Below are 20078 nucleotides of genomic sequence, written 5' to 3'. Positions count from 1 at the left end.
CCAGGCTAATTTTAGACTTGCTGCGACGAAGATGCAGGGAACCACTTAGGGAAGAGGAAAGAGGGTTAGACAGAGGAGCCTGCCCAGATCATGTCTGCGAGCTTAGACAACAAGAAGCAACTCGCCGGCCCATGTCCGTCAATCAACAACATGGAGAAAGCTGGAGTGTGTTTAATTTGCTATCTCTGCCAAAGAGCAGACACAGACTCGCTGGAGTAAAAGACCTCCTTCTGTGCTCTATTAATGCATGATTTTATATTCCTGACCACCAGGAACAGATTAACTGGTCATTCAGCTCATTTGCAGCCTGTGGCATCTAACTGCACAAATTGGTTGCTGCAATTTGCTAAACAGCATTTAGACACTTCAAAAGTAATTCATTGCAGTGAAATAAAATCTGTTCATTCTAAAACTTCCTCTGTAGAGTTCTCTGGATGTAGGGTTTTTAGTTTCTCCAATTGCTTCTTGGAAATCATCCACTCTACACCAAGGGTCAGTTCCATAAACTATTGTTATCCTCGGCTGGCTCAGCATCAAGACCATCTCCCCTTGACTCCCTATTAATCACAAATATCAGTTTTGTTTTACTGCATTAACTAACAATACATTCATGGCAAAATAAAAGCAAAATGCTGCAGATGCTAGAAGTCTGAAATAAAAACAGAAAGTGCTGGAAATATTCAGCAGGTCTGGCAGCATCTGTGGAAAGAGAAGCAGAGTTAATGTTCCAAGTCAAGAAGCCAAGTTACATGAAGAAGAAAATCATATCTGACGCAAAACACTAACTGATGAAGGGTCACAGACCTGAAACATTAATTCAGTTTCTCTCTCCACAGATGCTGCCAGACCAGCTGAGTATTTCAAGCACTTTGTTTCTATTTCATACATTCGTGGCACTAGACAGAATCACTAGTATCGCACGAGAGTTAGAATTACCCTCGGGGTTGGTGCAGTCTGTCCCTGGGTGGGTCTTGCACTTGGGGTCATTTGACACAACAGCTGCAGTTGCTGCACCATGGGCCAGAAACCGAGATGCATCACAGGGGGAACACAATGATTTAATCCGCTTACCACAATAACAACCTGGAAGTGTCTCTCTGCCAGCTGATTGCTGAGTTTGGCAAGCAGGTCGTAGCTGATGATGCTGACACAGGAGGACGATAGTCGATCTTTCCCTGTTAGCACCACATTGATAGACTCAGTCTGCAGCGAAGGCAGCCAGTGGCTGAAAGCCTGAGAAATAAAGAATGATGACACTGACCTGAATCGCCCAATCCAGAAATTGCACCTCGACCCAGCACTAGTAACCACTGAGCCATCGCTCACTATATGAGGTCCCATGTAAATACTGACACGCTCCCGAGGACCCCAGGGCAGCCCCTACCCACCCCCCCCCCCCCATAAATACTGACACACTCCCAAGGACCCCCGGGGCACCCCCTACCCCCTCATAAATATTGACACATTCCCATGGACCCAGGGCACATAGAAACATAGAAAAATAGGAGGAGTAGGTCATTCGGCCCTTCGAGCCTGCACCGCCATTCAATATGATCATGGCTGATCATCCAAGCTCAGTACCCTGTTCCCGCTTTCTCCCTGTATCCCTTGATCCCTTTAGGCCTAAGAATTATATCTAACTCTTTCTTGAATATATTTAATGATTTGGCCTCAACTGCTTTCCGTGGTAGAGAACTGCACAGGTTCACCACTCTCTGGGTGAAGAAATCCCTCATCTCAGTCCTAAATGGCTTACCCCTTATCCTTAGTCTGTAGCCCCTGGTCCTGGACTCCCCCGCCATCGGGAACATCCTTCCTGCATCTAGTCTGTCCAGTGCTGTTAGAATTTTGTAGGTTTCTATGCGTTCCCCTCTCATTCATCTAAACTCTAGCAAATACAAGCCTAACTGACTCAATCTCTCCTCATATTTCAGTCCTGCCATCCCAGGAATCAGTCTGGTGAACCTTCGCTGTACTCCCTCCATAGCAAGAACATCCTTCCTCAGATAAGGAGACCAAAACTGCACACAATACTCCAGATGTGGTCTCACCAAGGCCTAGTATGATCGCTCCTGTACTCTAATCGTCTCGCTATGAAGGCCAACACACAATTTGCCTTCTCAATTGCCTGCTGCACCTGCATGCTTACTTTCAGCGACTGGTGCACAAGGACTCCCAGGTCTCGCTGCACCTCCCCCTTTCCCAATCTATCGCCGTTCAGATAATAATCTGCCTTTCTGTTTTTGCCACCAAAGTGGATAACCTCACATTTATCCACATTATACTGTATTTGCCATGTATTTGCCCACCCACTCAACCTGTCCAAATCACACTGGAGCTTCTCTGCATCCTCCTCACAGCTCACCCTCCCACCCAGCTTTGTGTCGTCTGCAAACTTGGATATTTTACATTTAATTCCCTCATCTATATCATTAATATATAGTGAATAGCTGGGGTCCCAGCACTGATCCCTGTGGTACCCCACTAGTCACTGCCTGTCACTCGGAAAAAGACCTGTTTATTCCCACTCTTTGTTTCCTGTCTGCCAACCAGTTCTCTATCCATGTCAGTACCTTACCCCCAATCCCATGTGCTTTACTTTTGCACACTAATCTGTTATGTGGGACCTTATTGAAAGCTTTCTGAAAGTCCAAATACACCACATCCACTGGTTCTCCCTTATCTATTCTGCCAGTTACATCCTCAAAAAATTCCAGTAGATTTGTCAAGCATGATTTCCCTTTTGTAAATCCATGTTGACTTTATCCGATCCTGTCATTGTTTTCCAAGTGCTCTGCTATTACATCTTTTATAATGGACTCCAGCATTTTCCCCACTACTGATGTCAGGCTAACCGATCAATAATTCTGTTTTTTCTGTACCTCCTTTTTTAAATAGTGTGGTTACATTAGATACCCTCCAATCCATTGGAACTGTTCCAGAGTCTATAGAATTTGGAAAAATGACCAGCATTGTATCCACTATTTCTCGGTCCACTTCCTTAAATACGCTAGGATGTAGATTATCAGGCCCTGGGGATTTATCAGTCTTCAATCCCATCAATTTCCCTAACACCATTTCCCTGCTAATACTGATTTCATACAGTTCCTCCTTCTCACTAGATCCTATGTTCCTCAACATTTCTGGGAGATAATTTGTGTCCTCCTTTGTGAAGACAGAACCAAAGTATGTATTTAATTGGTCTGCCATTTCTTTGTTCCCCCATTATAAATTCCCCCGTTTCTGACTGTAAGGGATTCACATTTGTCTTCACTAATCTTTTTCTCTTCACATATCTATAGAAGCTTTGAATCAGTTTTTATGTTCTCTACAACCTTACTCTCATACTCTATTTTCCCCTTCTTAATCAATCCCTTTGTCCTCCTTTGCTGAATTCTAAACTGCTCCCAATTCTCAGGTTTGCTGCGTGTTCTGGCCATTTTATATTTCTCTTCCTTGGATCTAATACTATCCCTAATTTCTTTTGTAAGCCATGGTTAAGCCACCCTTCCTGTTTTATTTTTGCACCAGACAGGAATGAACAGTTGTGGTAATTCATCCATGCGCTCTTTAAATGCTAGTCATTGCCAATCCACTGTCAACCCTTTACATAACATTCCCCAATCTATCATAGCCAACTCGCACCTCATACCTTCATAGTTTCCTTTATTTAGATTCAGGACCCTAGTCTCGGAATCAACTCTCACTCTCCATCTTAATGAAGAATTCTATCATGTTATGGTCGCTCTTCCCCAAGGGACCCCCCACAGCAAGATTGTTAACTAATCCTTTCTCATTACACAATACCCAGTCTAGGATGACCTGTTCTCTAGTTGGTTCCTCAATGTATTGGTCCAAAAAAACCATCACGTACACACTCCAGGAATTCCTCCTCAACAGTATTATTGCTAATTTGGTTTGCCCAATGCATACATAGATTAACGTCACCTGGGAAAGATGTGGTTAAGCTAGAGAGGGTGCAGAAAAGATTCACAAGGATGTTGCCTGGTTTGGAGGGCTTGAGCTATAAAGAGAGATTGGATACGCCGGGTCTGTTTTCTCTGGAGCGAAGGCTGAGAGGGGACATGATAGAGGTATATAAAATTGAGAGGCACAGATAGGGTAGATAGCCAGAGTCTGTTTCCCTTGGTAGGGGTGACTAAAACTAGATGGCATAGATTTAGGGTGAGAGGGAGGAGGTTTAAAAGGGATCAAAGGGGTAAATGTTTCACACAAAAATAGTGGGTATCTGGAATGAGCTGCCTGAAGTGGTGGTGGAGGCAGGAACAGTAGCAACATTTAAGAGGCATCTGGACAGGTACTTGAATGAGCAAGGTATAGAGGGATATGGAATTAATGCAGGCAGGTGGGAATAGTATAGACAGGGGTTATGGTCGGCATGGACACGGTGGGCCGAAGGGCCTGTTTCAATGCTGTACGACTCTATAACTCTATAATTACAGTCGTACTTTTATTGCATGTGTCTCTAATTTCCTGTTTAATGCCATCCTCTACATCACCACTGCTGTTTGGGGGTCTATATACAACCCCCAACGTTTTCTGCCCCTTGGTGTTTCTTAGCTCCACCCATACAGATTCCACATCAGGATTCTCTGAGCTAATATCCTACTTCACTATTGTATTGATTTCCTCTTTTACTAACAATGCTACTCCACCTCCTTGCCCTTTTTGCCTGTCCTTCCTAAACATTGAATACCCCTGGATGTTTAGTTCGCATCCGTGGTCACCCTGCAGCCATGTTTCCATAATTGCAACCCCCCCCCGCCCCTGTAAATACTGACAAACTCCTGGGAACGCCCTGTAAATACCGACATACTCCCACTGACCTCCAGGAAAACCCCCTCTACAAATACGGACACGCTCCTGGGACCACCCCGCCCCTTCCCACTCCCCCACCCACCCCAGAAATACCGACACACTCCTCGGGTCCCCCGTAAATACTGACACAAGCCTGGGAAACCCCCTTAAATAGGAAATCTGCTGATCTCTGTCTCTTGCTGGGATACTGAACTGTGAGCCCTGTGCTTACATCTATTGAAGGTCTGTATCATGAAGGTACTGAATTGAAGAGACTGCTTCTCCTGCTGTGGAATAGCATAGCCCATACCTGTGCCCAGGTGAATCGGACAGAAGAGGGAGTAACCACGAGCACCGGCCATTCCTTGCGGTAAACTGCGGCGATACAAATGGCCTGAAGGGTCTTCCCAAGCCCCATGTCATCAGCCAACAGCAAACGGCCTCCGTGAAAAATGGCAAAACTGTGGAAACACAAAGTCTCAATTACCATCACCAGGAAGCACACAACAGAATTTACCTCAAAGTTAAGTACAGATGTGAGGCCATTCGGCTCATCTATCCAAAAAGCCCACCAGCTCCTCCAGCTCAATCTAACTGCCTCTTGAATAATCTGTGTCCATGCTGGGAATGAACTGCTCCACACCAGCCTGAGCTTCCTTTTCTAACTTTGTCTCCTTTTGCGGCTCGGTATCATACTTTGTTTTATAATGCACCCATGAAGCGGATTGGGACATTTTATTAAGTTATGGCGCCATACAAATCTAAGTTGTTGTTGTAGTACATGTGCCCCATTGGCTGCTGCCTAGGTTTAACCCTGAACAAGGACTGACCAACCCGCTTAGCCTAGACACTGTCCAATCTGCTGAGAATCTAGACATTGCCCTTAGACGTTGGGCAGAGGCCAAGTTTTTGGTTTGCTGTCAATCGGAGAAGTGGACAAACTATAGGGAGAAATTTCAAATGGAAATTGGAGAGTGGGAGACTGGGCTCCAACTTTTTTTTCAAAAAAGCCCGCCGGAAAACCCTGAAACTGTCCGAAGTTCAGAAGCACGTTCCTGCTTCAGCACCTGTCAGCTGTGAAACTTACTTGTGATTTTTTTTTTTTAAAAGCCAGTCTGGAAGAAGCAGCCAAAGGGGAAATTTCTCATCTCTGAAATACATCCGTGGGGCAGATGGAAACCTATGGCGGGCCGGATCCTGGCCCGCAGGCTGTACGTTGGACAACCCTGGTTTAAACTAACATGGCAAGCAGATGGGAACCCAAGTGTAGAGTTAGAAGGGAGAGAAAAAAAGTTGGAAATGGAAGGCAAAAAATTAGTAAGCGTGTTTGGAAGGCAGAGGAAACAAAGGCTAGAAAATAGGCAACAAGGGAGTCTGGCAGAGCTAAATGGTATATACTTCAATACAAGATGTCTCGGGAATAAGACAGATGAGCTGAGAGCACAGATTAGCACGTGGCAGTATGATATATGAATGTACGAATTAGGAGCAGGAGCAGGCCATTTGGCCCATCAAGCCTGCTCCGCCATTTGATAAGATCATGGCTGATCTAAATGTGGCCTCGTCTACACTTTCCTGTCTTCCCCCCCATAATACTCGACTCCCTTGTTGATCAAGTATCTATCTAACTCAGCCGTGAATATATTCAATGACCCAGCCTCCACTGCTCTTTGAGGAAGTGAATTCCACAGACTGACGACTCTGAGAAAAGATTTATCCTCTTCTCTGTCTTAAATGGGAGTCCCTTTATTTTTAAACTGTGTCCCTTAGTTTTGGTCTCTCCCATAAGTGGAAACATCTTTCCAACATCCACCCTGTCAAGTCCTCTCAGGATCTTACCTGTTTCAATAAGATCACCTCTCCATTTTTCTAAACTCCAATAGGTATCGGCTCAAACTGTTCAACCTTTCCAGTAAGATAATCCCTTCATCCCAGGAATCAGTCAAGTGAACCTTCTCTCAACTGCTTATAATGCAATTTTATCCTTTCTTAAGTAAGGAGGCCAAAACTCTATACAGTACTCCAGATGTAGTCTCACCAAGGCCCTGTACAACTTCCTTACTTTTGTATTCCATTCCCCTTTCAATAAGTGAAAACATTCAATTTGCCTTCCTAATCACTTGCTGTACCTTGTTACAATCGAGGCAGGAGGATTGCACTGTTCATTCAGTCCCACTTCTCCATGGGTCACAGCATACCAATAAAGTTTTCCCACTTATCGAAACTGCCAATTAGGTACTCTATTTTTACCCAGCATAAAGTATACCAACCAGATTTTTTTAATCAACAAAATTAACTGTTTATTATAAAACCAAGTCTTAACCAATAATGACATAAATCTATATACGAATTGAGGTATTAAAGCTTCTTATTTTCCCTAGCCCTCACGCACACACATCCAAAAACTGGTTAACCAGGAAAGAAAATGATTTTTGTTCTCAGCTCTTTCAGAGGAATGAAAGGAATAATTTTTTAAAAACTTAGTCTGTCATGATCTGGAAGGAAGGTTTTCGGTTTGGTGAGGTGTCCCAAAGTTGAATAGTTGGATGCCACTCCAAGTCTTTCCAGGCGAGGTTGACGAATAGTCTGTGATGGGTAGGCGTTCAAAGAACTTCAACAGTAGAGGGCTTCACATAAGGTGTGCAAAAACAAGGATCTTCTTAGGTCTCAAAGCAGTAAAAGGTTTCTTCCAATATTCCAGGAGGCAAAAGTACAGCTTGGTGCAGGGATTCTTCAGAGACACAGGAGGCAGGGTTTCTTCTCAAGAGATAAAATTCTAACAGGACTAGACAGGTTAGGTGCAGGGAGGATATTCCCGATGACTGGGGAGTCCAGAATCAGATGTCACAGTCTCAGGATGCGGGGTATGCCATTTAGAACCGAGATGAGGAGAAATTTCTTCATTCAGAGGGTGGTGAACCCGTGGAATTCTCTACCGCAGAAGGCAGTGGAGGCCAAGCCATTAAATATATTCAAGAAGGAGATAGATATATTTCTTAATACCAAAGATATCAAGGGATATGGGGAAAAAGCAGGAACAGGGTACTGAATTAGATGATCAGCCATGATCTTTTTTGAATGGCGGAGCAGGCCCAAGGGGCCACATGGCCTACTCCTGCTCCTATTTTTTATGTTTATATGATTTTCTAGAAGATGCAGGATTCCTTTACAGAGAGGTAATACCTTTTCTAGGTCTTCTTCTGATCTCCAGGCAAGTCAAAACCAAATTTCAAATGCCTGCGTTTTGTCCAACCCCACTGGCTTTTAAAGTTCCAAACTAAAACCAAAACCTTCCTAAAACAGGTCGCATGCCCAGTCATAAATTCTTTCTGGTCATAACAGAGAGTAGCTCTGAGGTCATCCCCCAGCTGGTTTCCTTGAAATTACCTGCATTCCAATCCTTATTTACCAGTTCAGCTTTTGTTGAACTTCCTTTCAAAACATTCACAAAGTTCAGCTATTTGCAGATGTCTCAATTTCCACTGAAATTCTTCAGTTTTTAAAAACACAGAATCCCAAGTTTAAATACAAAAAAATTCCTCGTAACACCTCCACCCTTGGCAAAATGAAACATTTTTGAATGTGTTTCATTACAATGTAAAAAAACAGAAGTTGAAAACATTTTAAACACATTTTCACACTCATGCCCTCCCCCATTCACTCTACTTGTGGTTAACAAAATTCCACAATTTTGCTTTGTACCATCTTTACTCATATAACTCAACAAAGTTGAACTGGCGGCAAAGCATCTGCGATAACATTTTTTCCCGAAATATGGACAATCTTTAAGTGAGAAGGCTGTAACAGTAAACTCCATCGGAATATTCTGGCATTCTGAGTTTTAAATTTTTTCCACAAAGCTTATTCATGCCAGCCAATTGCAATATTCCTAACATAGCCTGCCAGTTGTTTCAGGTGTTCCTTCCAAGTGTCCCCATGGACCAGCACCTCAGTAAACTGCAGTTAGGAACACTGGCCACGACGGGGTTTATTAGTCTCAGAAGTTTTTCGAGTACCCATTAACCTGTGTGGTATCACTTGACACTAGAAAAACCTGTCCAGTGTGACAAAAGCTGATATTTCTTGAGCTTGGTATGTTAAAGGAACTTGCCAGTATCCCTTCAACAAATACATCTTTGTAAGAAACATGGCACTACCCACACTGTCAATACAGTCTTCCAAGCGAGGAATTGGATAGGAGTCTGCCTTCGTTACTACATTTACTTTTCTGTAGTCAATGCACAAAGTCTGGTTGACCCACCAGGTTTAGGCACTAATAATACTGGTGAGCTCCAGTTGCTTTGACTAGGTTCAATTAAGTTGTTTTCCAGTATGTATTGGATTTCTGCTTTTACTTGGGCCTGTTTGTCTGGACTTAAGTGGTAAGGATGCTGTTTTATAGGAACAGATTCCACTACATCCACATCATATGTGGCTAAGGTTGTACATCCTGGCTTATTCCGACAGACTCTTAAATGCTGTGAGTAGCCTTGTTAAATCTTCTCATTGTTCTGCATCTAAATATGAAAGCATGGTGTCCAATCTTCCTAGCCATTCCATATTAGCTGACTGGATAATAGTTTAGAAAGCCTAGAGGAGGAAAGAAAGTGCAGGGGTGAAGTAAAAAAGGAAATTAGAAAAGCAAAGAGAGGACATGAAAAATTATTGACAGGTAAAATCAAGAAAAACCCAAAGATGTTTTATCAGTACATTAACAGCAAGAGGATAACGAAGGAAAGGGTTGGGCCTATCAGAGATGTACAAGGGAACTTACACATGGATGCAGATGATGTGGGCAGGGAATAAGCTTTTTGCTTCTGTCTTCACAAAGGAGAGGGATGATGCAGACATTGTAGTAAAAGAGAAGTGTGTGAAATATTAGATACGATTAGCATAATGAGAGAGGAAGTACTAGAGGGTTTGACATCCTTGAAACTGGATAAATCACGAGGGCCAGTTGGATTGAATCCCAGGTTGTTAAAGGAAGCCAGGGAGGAAATAGCAGATGTGTTGAGGATCATCTTCAAATCCTCGCTGGATACGGGAAAGGTGCCAGAGGATTAGAGGTCTGCGAACGTTACACCATTGTTTAAAAAGGGTGCGAGGGATAATTATAAGCCGGTCAGTCTGACCTCGGTGGTGGGTAAATTATTAGAATCAATTCTGAGGGACAGGATAAACTGCCACTTAGAAAGGCAAGGATTAATCCAGGAGAGTCAGCATGGATTTGTTAAGGGAAGGTCAAGTCTTACTAACTTAATCGAATTCTTTGAGGAAGTAACAAGGAGGATTGATGAGGGTAGTGCAGTGGATGTGGTCTGCATGGATTTTAGTAAGGCATTTGACAAGGTTCCACATGGCAGACTGGTCAGTAAAATGAAAGCCCATGGATACAGGAGAATGTGGCAGGTTGGATCCAAAATTGACTACTACCCTTTGCTTCCTGTCACTGAGCCAACGCATGTTTTATAAATGGAAAGTGGTTTCCAGTGGCGTTCCACAGGGCTCAGTGTTGGGTCCCTTGCCGTTTGTGGTATATATTAATGATTTGGACTTAAATGTGGGATGCATGATTGGGAAATTTGCTGATGACACAAAAACTGGCTGTGTAGTTGATAGTTAGATAGCTGTAGACTCCAGAATGATATCAATGGTTTGGTTGAGTGGGCAGAAAAGTGGCAAATGGAATTCAATGCGGAGAAGTGTGAGGTAATGCACTTGGGGAGGGCAAATAAAGTGAGGGAATACACAATAAACAGGAGGATGTTGACCCGGCCAGGTGTTAGATTTAGAAGTTGGTGAGCACTTCTGTGATAGTGATCACAATTCGGTTAGGTTTACCTTAGCGATGGGCAGGGACAGGCATATACAGCAGGGCAAGAATTATAGCTGGGGGAAAGGAAATTATGATGCGATTAGGCAAGATTTAGGATGCGTAGGATGGGGAAGGAAACTGCAGGGGATAGGCACAATCGAAATGTGGAGCTTATTCAAGGAGTAGCTACTGCGTGTCCTTGATAAGTATGTACCTGTCAGGCAGGGAGGAAGTTGTCGAGCGAGGGAGCCGTGGTTTACTAAAGAAGTTGAAGAGCTTGTCAAGAGGAAGAAGGCGGCTTATGTTAGGATGAGACGTGAAGGCTCAGTTAGGGCGCTTGAGAGTTACAAGCTAGCCAGGAAGGATCTAAAGGGAGAGATAAGAAGAGCAAGGAGAGGACACGAGAAGTCATTGGCGGATAGGATCAAAGAAAACCCTAAGGCTTTCTATAGGTATATCAGGAATAAAAGAATGACTAGAGATAGGTTAGGGCCAATCAAGGATAGTAGTGGGAAGTTGTGTGTGGAATCGGAGGAGATAGGGGAAGTGTTAAATGAATATTTTTCGTCAGTATTTACAGTGGAGAAAGAAAATGTTGGCGAGGAGAATACTGAGATACAGACTACTAGGCTAGATGGGATTGAGGTTCACAAGGAGGAGGTGTTAGCAATTTTGGAAAGTGTGAAAATAGATAAGTCCCCTGGGCCAGATGAGATTTATCCTAGGATTCTCTGGGAAGCCAGGGAGGAGATTGCAGAGCCTTTGTCCTTGATTTTTATGTCGTCATTGTCGACAGGAATAGTGCCGGAAGACTGGAGGATAGCAAATGTTGTCCCCTTGTTCAAGAAGGGGAGTAGAGACAGCCCTGGTAATTATAGACCTGTGAGCCTTACTTCGGTTGTGGGTAAAAATGTTGGAAAAGGTTATAAGAGATAGGATTTATAATCATCTTGAAAAGAATAAGTTCATTAGAGATAGTCAGCACGGTTGTGTGAAGGGTAGGTCGTGCCTCACAAACCTCATTGAGTTTTTTGACAAGGTGACCAAACAGGTGGATGAGGGTAAAGCCGTGGATGTGGTCTATATGGATTTCAGTAAGGCGTTTGATAAAGTTCCCCACGGTAGGCTATTGCAGAAAATACAGAAGTATGGGATTGAAGGTGAATTAGTGCTTTGGATCAGAAATTGGCTAGCTGAAAGAAGACAGAGGGTGGTGGTTGATGGTAAATGTTCATCCTGGAGTATAGTTTCTAGTGGTGTACCGCAAGGATCTGTTTTGGGGCCACTGCTGTTTGTCATTTTTATAAATGACCTGGATGAGGGTGTAGAAGGGTGGGTTAGTAAATTTGCGGATGACACGAAGGTCGGTGGAATTGTGGATAGTGCCGAAGGATGTTGTAGGTTACAGAGGGACATAGATAGGCTGCAGAGCTGGGCTGAGAGATGGCAAATGGAGTTTAATGCGGAAAAGTGTGAGGTGATTCACTTCGGAAGGAGTAACAGGATTGCAGAATACTGGGCTAATGGGAAGATTTTTGGTAGTGTAGATGAGCAGAGAGATCTTGGTGTCCAGGTACATAAATCCCTGAAAGTTGCCACCCAGGTTAATAGAGCTGTTAAGAAGGCATATGGTGTGTTAGCTTTTATTAGTAGGGGGATCGCGTTTAGGAGCCACGAGGTCATGCTGCAGCTGTACAGAACTCTGGTGAGACCGCACCTGGAGTATTGCGTGCAGTTCTGGTCACCGCATTATAGGAACGATGTGGAAGCTTTGGAAAAAGTGCAGAGGAGATTTACTAGGATGTTGCCTGGTATGGAGGGAAGGTCTTATGAGGAAAGGCTGAGGGACTTGAGGTTGTTTTCGTTAGAGAGAAGGAGGAGAAGAGGTGACTTAATAGAGACATATAAGATAATCAGAGGGTTGGACAGGGTGGATAGTGAGAGCCTTTTTCCTCGGATGGTGATGGCAAACACGAGGGGACATAGCTTTAAGTTGAGGGTATATAGGACAGATGTCAGAGGTAGTTTCTTTACACAGAGAGTAGTAGGGGCGTGGAACGCCCTGCCTGCAACAGTAGTGGACTCGCCAACTTTAAGGGCATTTAAGTGGTCATTGGATAGACATATGGATGAAAATGGAATAGTGTAGGTCAGATGGTTTCACAGGTCGGTGCAACATCGAGGGCTGAAGGGCCTGTACTGCGCTGTAATGTTCTATGTTCTAGGGGGAGAAGTGAGAGACCTTAGGGCGCATATCCACAGGTCCCTAAAGGTAACAGGACAGGTAGATAAAGTGGTGAAGAAGGCATATGGAATGCTTTCCTTTATTGGCCGAGGTATAGAATACAAAAGCAGGAATGTAATGCTGGAACCGTATAGAATGCTGGTTTGGCCACTGTTGGAGTATTGCGTACAGTTCTGGTCACCACATTACAGGAAGGACATAGTTGCTGATTTACAAAAATGTTGCCAGGGCTTGAAAGTTGCAGCTATGAGGAAAGATTGGGTTGGCTCGTGTTATTTTCCTTCGAGCAGAGGAGGCTGAGGGGTGACTTAATTGAGGTGTACAAAATTATGAGGGGCCTAGATAGAGTAGACAGGAAGGACCTGTTTCCCCTAGCGGAAAGATCAATTACCAGGGGGCACAGATTTAAGGTGATTGGTAGAAGGATTGGAGGGAACATGAGGAAAAACTTTTTCACCCAGAGGGTGGTGGGTGCCTAGAATTCACTGCCCGGATCGGTGGTGGAGGCAGAAACCCTCAACTCATTTAAAAAGGTACCTGGACATGCACCTGAAGTGCTGTAACCGGCAAGGCTATGGACCAGATGCTGGAAAATGAGATTAGACTGGGCAGCTAGCTTTTCAGCTGGCACGAACACGACAGGCTGAATGGCCACCTTCTGTGCTGTAATTTTGCTATATTTCTATAGTAGGAGGTTCAATTTGAGAATTTTCTAGGCCTCCTTCTGCATCATCCTCACTATCCCTTTCATTCTTAACTGTCCCTATTACCTGACATACCTGTACTTGCTTATCCTCCCCCTTGCGATAATATTGCTTTAACATATTGATATGACACAGCCAACCCTTTTTCCGGCGATCTGGGGCATCAATCAAATAACTTTTATGTAGATAGGCCGACTAGAGGAGAGACTATGTTGGACTTGGTGCTTGGCAACGAACCAGGCCAGGTGGCAAATCTCTCGGTGGGAGAGCATTTCGGCGATAGTGATCGCAACTCCCTGACCTTTACTATAGTCATGGAGAGGGACAAGAGCAGACGAGATGGGAAAATATTTAATTGGGGGAGGGGGAATTACAATGCTGGATAGGTTTGGCCCGATGAGGCAGGGAAGGGATGGTAGGGTGAAGGAACCTTGGATGACAAGAGATGTGGAACAGCTAGTCAAGAGGAAGAAGGAAGCTTACTTCAGGTTGAGGAAGCAAGGATCAGACAGGGCTCTAGAGGGTTACAAGGTAGCCAGGAAGGAACTGAAGAATGGACTTAGGAGAGCTAGAAGGGGACATGAAAAAGTCTTGGCGGGTAGGATTAAGGAAAATCCCAAGGCGTTCTACACTTATGTGAGGAACAAGAGGATGGCCAGAGTGAGGGTAGGGCCGATCAGGGATAGTGGAGGGAACTTGTGCCTGGAGTCGGAGGAGGTAGGGGAGGTCCTAAATGAATACTTTGCTTCAGCATTCACTAGTGAGAGGGACATGGTCGTTTGTGAGGACAGCGTGGAACAGGCTGATATGCTCGAACAGGTTGAGGTTAAGAGGGAGGATGTGCTGGGAATTTTGAATGATTTGAGGACAGATAAGTCCCCGGGGCCAGACGGGATATACCCAAGGATATTACGGGAAGTGAGGGAAGAGATTGCTGCGCCTTTGGCGATGATCTTTGCGTCTTCACTGTCCACTGGAGTAGTACCGGATGATTGGAGGATGGCAAATGTTGTTCCCTTGTTCAAGAAAGGGAATAGGGATAACCCTGGGAATTATAGACCAATCAGTCTTACGTCGGTAGTGGGCAAATTATTGGAGAGGATTCTGAGAGACAGGATTTATGATTATTTGGAAAGGCATGGTTTGATTAGAGACAGTCAGCATGGCTTTGTGAGGGGCAGGTCATGCCTCACAAGCCTTATTGAATTCTCTGAAGATGTGACAAAACACATTGATGAAGGAAGAGCAGTGGATGTGGTGTATATGGATTTTAGCAAGGCGTTTGATAAGATTCCCCATGGTAGGCTCATTCAGAAAGTAAGGAGGCATGGGATTCAGGGAAAGCTGGCTGTCTGGATACAAAATTGGCTGGCCCATAGAAGACAGAGGGTGGTAGTAGATGGAAAGTATTCAGCATGGAGCTCGGTGACCAGTGGTGTTCCACAAGGATCTGTTCTGGGACCTCTGCTCTTTGTGATTTTTATAAATGACTTGGATGAGGATGTGGAAGGCTGGGTTAGCAAGTTTGCCGATGACACGAAGGTTGCTGGAGTTGTGGATAGTGTGGAAGGCTGTTGTAAGCCTTCTGTTGTAAGGTCTTTGCATGTTTGTCTGCCCATCATTTCATAGTGGTTTGGGATGCTTTCAGGCATTCCTGAGCCACAATGCAAGCTCACGTGAGCTGTTCCTGGAACACGGATACATAGTCTAGTACAGAAGATTCATCCCACTGTTCTAAAAACCTCTTTGGTTAGCTTTAGAGGACCTCTTATCTCATGTCCGTAAACTAATTCAAAAGGACTAAAACCAGTAGACTCATTCAGAGAATCTCTCGTGGCAAATAAAAGAAAGTCATAGAGAGATACAGCACTGAAACAGGCCCTTCGGCCCACTGAGTCTGTGCCAACCAACAACCACCCATTTATACTAATCCTACATTAATCCCATATTCTCTACCACATCCCCCCCCCATTCTCTTACCACCTACCTACACTAGGGGCAATTTACAATGGCTAATTTACCTATCAACCTGCAAGTCTTTGGCTGTGGGAGGAAACTGGAGTACCCGGCGGAAACCCACGCGGTCACAAGGAGAACTTGCAAACTCCGCACAGGCAGTACCCAGAACCAAACCTGGGTCGCTGGAGCTGTGAGACTGCGGTGCTAACCACTGCGCCACTGTCTTGCCCTTTATCCCAATCATGGGGATATTCATGATAGTTTGCCCTAATCATTCTTTTGAGAGTTTGATAGTACCTTTCTAAAGCTCTGTGGCTGTGGGTGACATGCTGAAGACTTAAACTGTGTGATACCCAAATTACCCATAACTTCTTGGAATATCTTAAACAAAGTTGGAACCTTAACTGAATGTCAATTGGTAATCCATATCTCGTAAAGAATTGGGTTAACTTCTCTACTACTACCTTAGCAGTAATTGTTCTCGAGGGAATGGCCTCTGGGAATACAGTAGCCATATCCACGATAGTGAGTATATATTGGTGTCCTGCTTTTGTTTTCAGCCAGGGTCCTACGCAGTCTACCAATAAATGCTTCTCCAATAATTGGTATGGAATTAGAGGTGCCGGTTTTATGGCAGGTTGTGGTTTTCCCACAATCTGGCACGTATGGCATGTTTTACAAAACTGCACAAGGTCCTTTGTAAGGCCTGGCCAGTAATAATGTTGACTTGTATGTGATTTGGTCGTCCTGATCCCCATACATACTGCTGTCGGAATTTCATGCGCTAACCTTAATTCCTGCCGATACTTAGGTGTCGAACAACCGTCCATTCGTTGTCCGCAGGTCTGAAAGTCGATCTCCATTTCCTCGTCAGAACCCCATCTTTAACATTATAGCCTTCTGGAACTCCTTTGCTTCAGCTTCTGTCAGAGCTGATTGTGTCATTTTATTTAACCCTGGATCAGCTTGTTGTGCTAAGATTTGTTAAACATCTCATTTGGATTATCTAAATCCCCAAAGAAAGTTTCAGATATTTGGCTGTCTGTGGTACCAATTTTACCTCAGACAATGGAACTTGTTTAGCTATTGCTTGGGTTGCTACACATAAAGGAAATATTCCTGGACCATGTTCCTGTAATTGTTCTGTTTCTTGAACTTCACTTGGTTTCTCTGTGACTATGGGAGAAACTAATACTTTTGCTCCGGCCAAATTATTTCCCTAGGAGGAGGTCAATTCCATCTACTGGCAAACTATGGACAACTCCTACAGTTATCATCCCAGACATTAGGTCACACTCTAGGTGCACTCGATACAGAGATATGGGTATATACTCCAGAACTCACTGGATTCTGGGAGGGTCCCACCGGTTTGGAAAACCGCTAATGTGAAGCCCCTGTTCAAGAAGGGAGGGAGACAAAAAGCAGGAAACCATAGGCCAGTCAGCCTAACATCGGTCATTGGGAAAATGCTAGAGTCCATTATTAAGGAAGAAATAGCAGGACATTTAGAAAAGCTTAACGCAATCAAACAGAGTCAACATGATTTTGTGAAACGGAAAACATGTTTGATAAATTTGCAAGAGATTTTTGAGGATATAAACAAGCAGAGTTGATAAAGGGGAACCGGTAGATGTAGTGCATTTAGATTTCCAGAAGGCATTTGAGAAGGTGCCACATAAAAGATTATTGCACAAGATAGGAGCTCATGGTATTAGGGGTAATGTATTAGCATGGAATGAGGATTGGTTAACTCAGAATACAGAGAGTCGAGATTAATGGGTCTTTTTCAGGTTGGAGAAGACGTAACTAGCGGAGTGCCACAACATTTAAGAAGTATTTAGATGAGTACTTGAAATGCCATAGCATACAATGCTACAGGCAAAGTGCTGGAAAATGGGATTAGAATAGTTAGCTGCTTGATGGCCAGCACAGACATGATGGGCCGAAGGGCCTGTTTCTGTGCTGTATAAATCTATGACTCAAAGGATCAGTCCTCGGGCCTCAATTATTTACTATCTATATTCATGATTTGGAGGAGGGGGCAGAGTGTAATATATCCAAATTTGCTGACAATACAAAAATAGGTGGGAGGGCATGTTTTGATGAGGACACAAGGAATCTGCAAAGGGAGATAGACAGGTTGAGTGAGTGGGCAAAAACGTGGCAGACGGAGTTTAATGTGGGAAAGTGAGAGGTCATGTACTTTGGTAGGAAGAATCAAAAGGCAGACTATTATTTAAATGGAGAGTGACTCCAAAAAAGTGCAGCACAGAGGGATCTGGGTGTTCTTGTGCATGAAACACAAAAAGTTAGGAATTTGGGCCTTTATTGCTAGGGGGTTGGAGTTTAAAAATAGGGAAGTCTTATTACAACTGTACAGGACGTTGATGAGGCCGCACCTGGAGTATTGTATACAGTTTTTGGTCCCCGTATTTATAAAAAGGATATACTGGCATTGGAGGCAGTTCAAAAGAGATTCACTAGGCTGATTCCGGGGATGAAGGGGTTGATTTATCAAGAATGGCTAAACAGGTTAGGCCTTTCTTCATTACAGTTGAGAAGAATGAGGGGTGAACTTATTGAAAGGTACAAGATCCAGAGAGGGCTTGACAAGGTAGATGTTGAGAAGATGTTTCCACTAGTGGGGGAATCTCAAACTAAGGGACATAGTTACAGAATAAGGGGGCACACATTTAAAACTGAGATGCGAAGGAATTTCTTCTCTGAGGGTGGTGAATCTCTGGAATTCTCTACCCTACAGAGTTGTGCAGGCCAGATCACTGAAAGTATTTAAAGAGGAGGTGGATAGACTTTTGAAATATTGGGGCGTTGAGGGCTATGAGGAGCTGGCACGAAAGAGGAGTTGAGGTCTGGGGCAGATTGGCCATGATCTTATCGAATAACGGGGCAGGCTTGAGGGGCCGAACAGCCTACTCCTGCTCCTATTTCTTATGTTCTTATTATTCACTAAAACCTTAGCATTCAGTGTGCTCTCTGGTGGAAATGTTATACCTTTCCCCAGCAAAAGAGTTTGGGTTGCTCCTCTCTCCCCAAGTACAACTATAGGTTTGCCTGCCCCACTTGAGGGATAAGGAATTACTTTTCCTTTCGACAAGAATTCTCCAAAACTTTCTTATCTTATTCTCAACCCCTTCACTCAGATTGGTTTTTGTATCTGATTTTACAGCTGCAGTCAGAGCTACAGCCTGATCTGCTGTACTCTCAGTCTCAGCCTCTTTCTCTGCATTAGTTTTGTGTACCCCACCAAGCCCCACGGGTTTACCTCGCAATTTCCAGCATTCTGAACGAAGATATCCCACCTTGTGGCAATGATAACACTTCAGCTTGCGGATCTCACTGCCACCCTCAGCACCTTCCTTTCTGGCTTGAGGAGGGTATCCTGGGGCATTCCCTTCTTGTCCCCGGCTACTTGCCTTCCTTTCACTCTCCCACCTTCTTTCCTTCTCGAGTTTGTGGGGGTGACGAGCCAAAGGTTTGGGCTTATTCACAAGCTTCAAAATCACCAACAATTTCTTCTGCTTGTCTGGGCCTTGAAACCTTTTGGTTCTCTACACGAGTTCTCACTACTGGAGGGAGTGAATTTTTAAACTCTTCAAGCAGAATCAGTTCTTTAATGTTCTCATACGTGGCTTCCATCTTTAATGCCCAGATTCAACGATCAAAATTAATTTGCTTTACCCTCTCAAATTCTATACAAGTCTGCCCAGCCAATCTCCGGAGATTCCAAAACTTCTATCGGTAAGCTTTAGGGACTAACTCATACGCAGTGAGAATAGCCTTTTTTGCCATCTCAATCTGCAGAAGCCTCCTCAAAACATGGCATAAGCTTCATGAGCTCTGCCCATCAAGCTGCTTTGCATAAGCAGTGTCCAGCTTTCCTTTGGCTATTTAATGTGTTTGGCTATTTTTTTCAAAAGAAATGAAAAATGCCTCTACGTCCCTTTCCTCAAACTTAGGGAGAGCTTGAATAAATTTAAACAGCTTTTCGCTGGGTCCTGGACTGGATTCAGATTCTTCCCAACCAGAATTTTCCCTGGAGTCAAGACTACCCTTTGTCTTAGTTCCATCTTTTTTCATTCAAATTCCCTTGCTTCTTTTTCACTTTCTCTTTGAAATTCAAGCTCAAGTCTTTCCAATGCTATTGCTGTTTCTTTTTCTGTTTCCTGTTGAAGCCTAACTTTTTCCCCATTCCTGTTACTGCTCAAGTTTTTTGCAGTTGTAATTGAATTTTAGTTAATACCACCGCACTGCCCTCTGATTTACTGTCATCTTCTTCTTCCAGTTTAAAATGTTGGGCTATTACTTCAATTATCTCTGCCTTTTTAACTCTTGACTTCAATTCAATTGTGCTGCCAAATCCTTTAAGTTAACCTTGGTTAAATTTTCCAAATCACTACTCCCAAATCCTCCTTCCCCAGAAAAGTTGCAGCAACTGCTAAAGCCATTTCAGTGATATAGAGTTTACCCTATTACACAAGAAACCTAGTTCTTTTATTTTCCTTTTCAATTATTATTA

At 43.8% G+C, this 20078-nt stretch overlaps 1 protein-coding gene across 1 annotated transcript in view; it reads right to left on the bottom strand.

Annotated features, from left to right (window-relative positions):
- The window catches only part of smarcal1 (SWI/SNF related, matrix associated, actin dependent regulator of chromatin, subfamily a-like 1), a 112590-nt gene that overhangs the window by 48528 nt on the left and 43984 nt on the right, over positions 1–20078 (bottom strand). Inside the window, exons 7-8 of the mRNA XM_068034678.1 lie at positions 5129–5279; positions 1072–1233 (exon numbers count right to left, since the gene is read on the bottom strand). Coding sequence (XP_067890779.1) covers positions 1072–1233; positions 5129–5279 — 313 coding nt within the window. The remainder of the gene's footprint in view (positions 1–1071; positions 1234–5128; positions 5280–20078) is intronic.

This window comes from Heterodontus francisci, chromosome 7 (genome assembly GCF_036365525.1).
Source record: "Heterodontus francisci isolate sHetFra1 chromosome 7, sHetFra1.hap1, whole genome shotgun sequence".
Lineage (NCBI taxonomy): Eukaryota > Metazoa > Chordata > Chondrichthyes > Heterodontiformes > Heterodontidae > Heterodontus > Heterodontus francisci.
The sequence above is the reverse complement of the archived record's forward strand: the minus strand, read 5'-3'. Positions and strand labels throughout refer to the sequence as shown.